General features: G+C 32.5%; 1 protein-coding gene across 1 annotated transcript; it reads left to right on the top strand.

Annotated features, from left to right (window-relative positions):
- Positions 1-1,235: 1,235 nt before the first annotated feature.
- LOC134688141 (toll-like receptor 6) lies at positions 1,236-1,739 on the top strand. Its single transcript, XM_063548614.1, has one exon. It carries the CDS (start codon positions 1,236-1,238, stop codon positions 1,737-1,739), a length of 504 nt encoding a protein of 167 aa, XP_063404684.1.
- Positions 1,740-3,273: the final 1,534 nt, after the last annotated feature.

The raw sequence follows: 3,273 nt of genomic DNA on the forward strand, positions 1-3,273 counted from the left end.
TTGCCTAAAAATCCAATTGATCAAATATTCATATCTTTTAATGTTTTGAAAGGAAAAAATATCACACATATTGAAATAGCATATAGTAGTTTTAATAATCAGTTTAATCTCGACTACAACAAAATGAAGTACTTATGGCCAATTTGTTTGAAACAGCTGACATTGCACGAGCTATACATTGCATCTATAGGTCTTTATGCTTTTGAAAGATTTTCTGTTGCAAGCAAATGTCTTGAATACCTAGAAATTTCAGAAAACATTATTCTTGGCCAAGGATTAACTCTCTTTGGCTATATTCAAAATTTTGAAAAATTGAAGGTGCTGAAACTTTTAGATAATACACGTAACAAAAGGTTGAAACGCTCGGAACCTAAGAATCTTAATGTTATTTTACCAAGAACACTAGAAGAGTTGTACATAGAAAACGATATACACGATCATTTGTGCAATGTAATATTTAACAACAGCATAAATTTGCGAGTGCTAAGCTTGAAAGACAATCCTATGAGTTCTTGTAAAGGAAGTTTTAAGGGAGCTACAAATGTAGAGTATTTTGATATGTCTGGACGGACATGCACACAAGTATCGGTCAATTTGCTCTATGGTTTTCTAAATTTGATGACACTTAAAGCAGAGGCATCACTTCTAGGAAAAGGATTTAAAACACTGCTAATGCTGGGTCTTTTTTAAGCAAATCACTGAAAATTCGAGATATTAATCTGTCATCTAATAAGATAACTATTATTCCAGATGGATTATTTATGCATCCGTTTGAGCAGTTATCTTCGGTCAACATATCCCATAACAATCTAACAGTATTTCCGCTTTTCCATTCACGAATTAAACAATTAACACGCATCGATTTGACTTTCAATGCTATAACACATCTCGTAGAAGATGACATAGATCAAATTGAAAAGCTTGGAGAAGTGAAATTACTCTTGACATGGAACCCCTTCCAATGTACTTGTAAAACGCTACAGTTTTTGAAATGGTTGGGTGAGTCAAAACGAGTACGAGATATTTTAGATGTGACATGTGTTACTGATACGACATCTCGTGCGTTTATGTCTGAAGTTATTTCAGATCTAAAAACATTTGAGATTTCCTGCAAAACGAAGTTTTGGTTGCCGTCTGTCGTGTCTATAACCTCCATTGTCGTACTTGCGATAATATTAATCGTCGTATTCTGTCGATATAAATATGCTATTGAGTATTTATTACTGAGAATCAAAATGAAAATGAAAAATTACAATAAATTGCAACAGGAATATACTTATGATGCTTTTATATCATATAGTCACACAGATTCGGTATGGGTAAAACAGTTTGATGACAAGGTAAATAGTATGGGCTTCGAATTATGCCTGGACGCCAAGGACTTTATTGCTGGTGAAAGTATAGCAGAAAATGTTATAAATGCAATCGATTCAAGCAGAAAAGTTATTTTTATTATAACTCACGATTTCCTTATGAACACCTGGGGGGCGTATGAAATGGAAATGACTCGTATGCATGCATTTCAGAGAGGACGAGAAGATATGGTTATTATTGTTGTAAAGGATAACATTACAGTTAGCGATATGCCTGAAATACTAAAAAGTATTTGGTTTAAAACTATTTGTATCCAATGGCCAAAAAATGACAATCTGCCATACAATACCAAAGAACATTTTTATGAAAAGATGAAGATTTCTCTACAACAAAACGAAAAATCTACAGGGAATGTAGTTATATAGAACTGTTGTATTCGTGAATTTCGAAAAATGATTACATTTTCAAGTTGTGTTTTGATAATAGTGCTAAACTTAATTAAATAGTTCGAGTATCTTATTGTTACTACTCTTCACGATGTGACGATAGCCTTTTCAGCATTTATATATCAAATGCCATTGACTTTGAACTAGATGTTAGTAATTGCGAGTACACTTATATGTATGCTGTGTGTCGATTTTTTTGTATCAGTTAGTTCATTTGTGTTTTGTACTAATATACTGATTTAGGCCATTTGCAACTGAATTTAGCAGTATGTTATGCTGTAACACTTTTGTCAAAGGTGAATAAGGTATATGTGTGGGAGGGGTTAAGCGCTCAGAATCATGTTTGACCACCCCAGAATTTGTGTGTGTCTGAAGATGTCCCCCAAAAAAGGCAACATTAGTATACCGCTATTCAAAAGTCGTAAATATATTGAGAGAAACGTATTCGGGTTACAAACTAAAACTGAAAGAAACACATCAACTATAATTGGAAAACAACATAACAACAGAACCACTGAATTGTAATAGAAAACAAACGATAAAGCGGGTCCCTTTATATCTGACTATACTGTATTGGTTTTACACACTGTTAAAGATGTTAACGGACAGGCTGAGATTTATAGTTGCATACAACTTCGTCTTTTGGACTGTTGATGTTTTACCTCAATAATATTTTGTAGGATCATTTATTTTCGTGGGAAAAAATATTTGTTCGTGAACAGTTCTTTTATGACGTGACTGCATAATATAGTGCAGAAAAAAGTTACCTATAAACCAAAATCCACGACAATTGGTAACAATTTGATAATAAATACATAGTAATGGGTTCAAATATCGTTATCATTATTTATAATGGATTATGTTACTTCAAAGGTATATATATGTTTGTAATACAGTTTGGGTTTGATTTTGAAGGTGTGAATATACTTTTGATTATATCGTAGCGTGTATCGTGGTATCAAAAGACGAAAGATAATTTAGTAACATGAAACCGTTTGCTTTCCTTATAAAGGAGTATACAGTTGAAATTTAGAAAAAAGTTAAATCACAAAGATTATTCCAGTTATTCTTTCAAGCTCGAGTTAAACGACACCCAATCTAATTAAAACCCAATCTCTCATTGCTCCGGTTTTCTAATATGTCACGTGGGAGATCAATACAGCGGATTTAAGGTGGTATGGGAGTCTAAAATAAAAATGATAGAATTTGTTCATACTTTGCCAAAACGTAGTATTTATTGATATATGTTGAAATATATAATAAAAATGATAGGTCATCGCGCATTTTCTGAAGCTACAGGACGCGACAAAATGACACATTTTGTAAGGATTATACTGGTAAAAACACCATTTTGTGATTAGAAACCAAACAAAATGATAGAATTGGTAAATACTTAAGGAAAAGATAGCTTTCAGACAATGCTTTGAGAATTTCAAAAGAAAAGATAGGGTCACCGTGAGTTTTTTCGGCTAAAATACAAAATAGGAAAGTTCCATATAGAATCCTTCAGAAA

This window comes from Mytilus trossulus, chromosome 10 (genome assembly GCF_036588685.1).
Source record: "Mytilus trossulus isolate FHL-02 chromosome 10, PNRI_Mtr1.1.1.hap1, whole genome shotgun sequence".
Lineage (NCBI taxonomy): Eukaryota > Metazoa > Mollusca > Bivalvia > Mytilida > Mytilidae > Mytilus > Mytilus trossulus.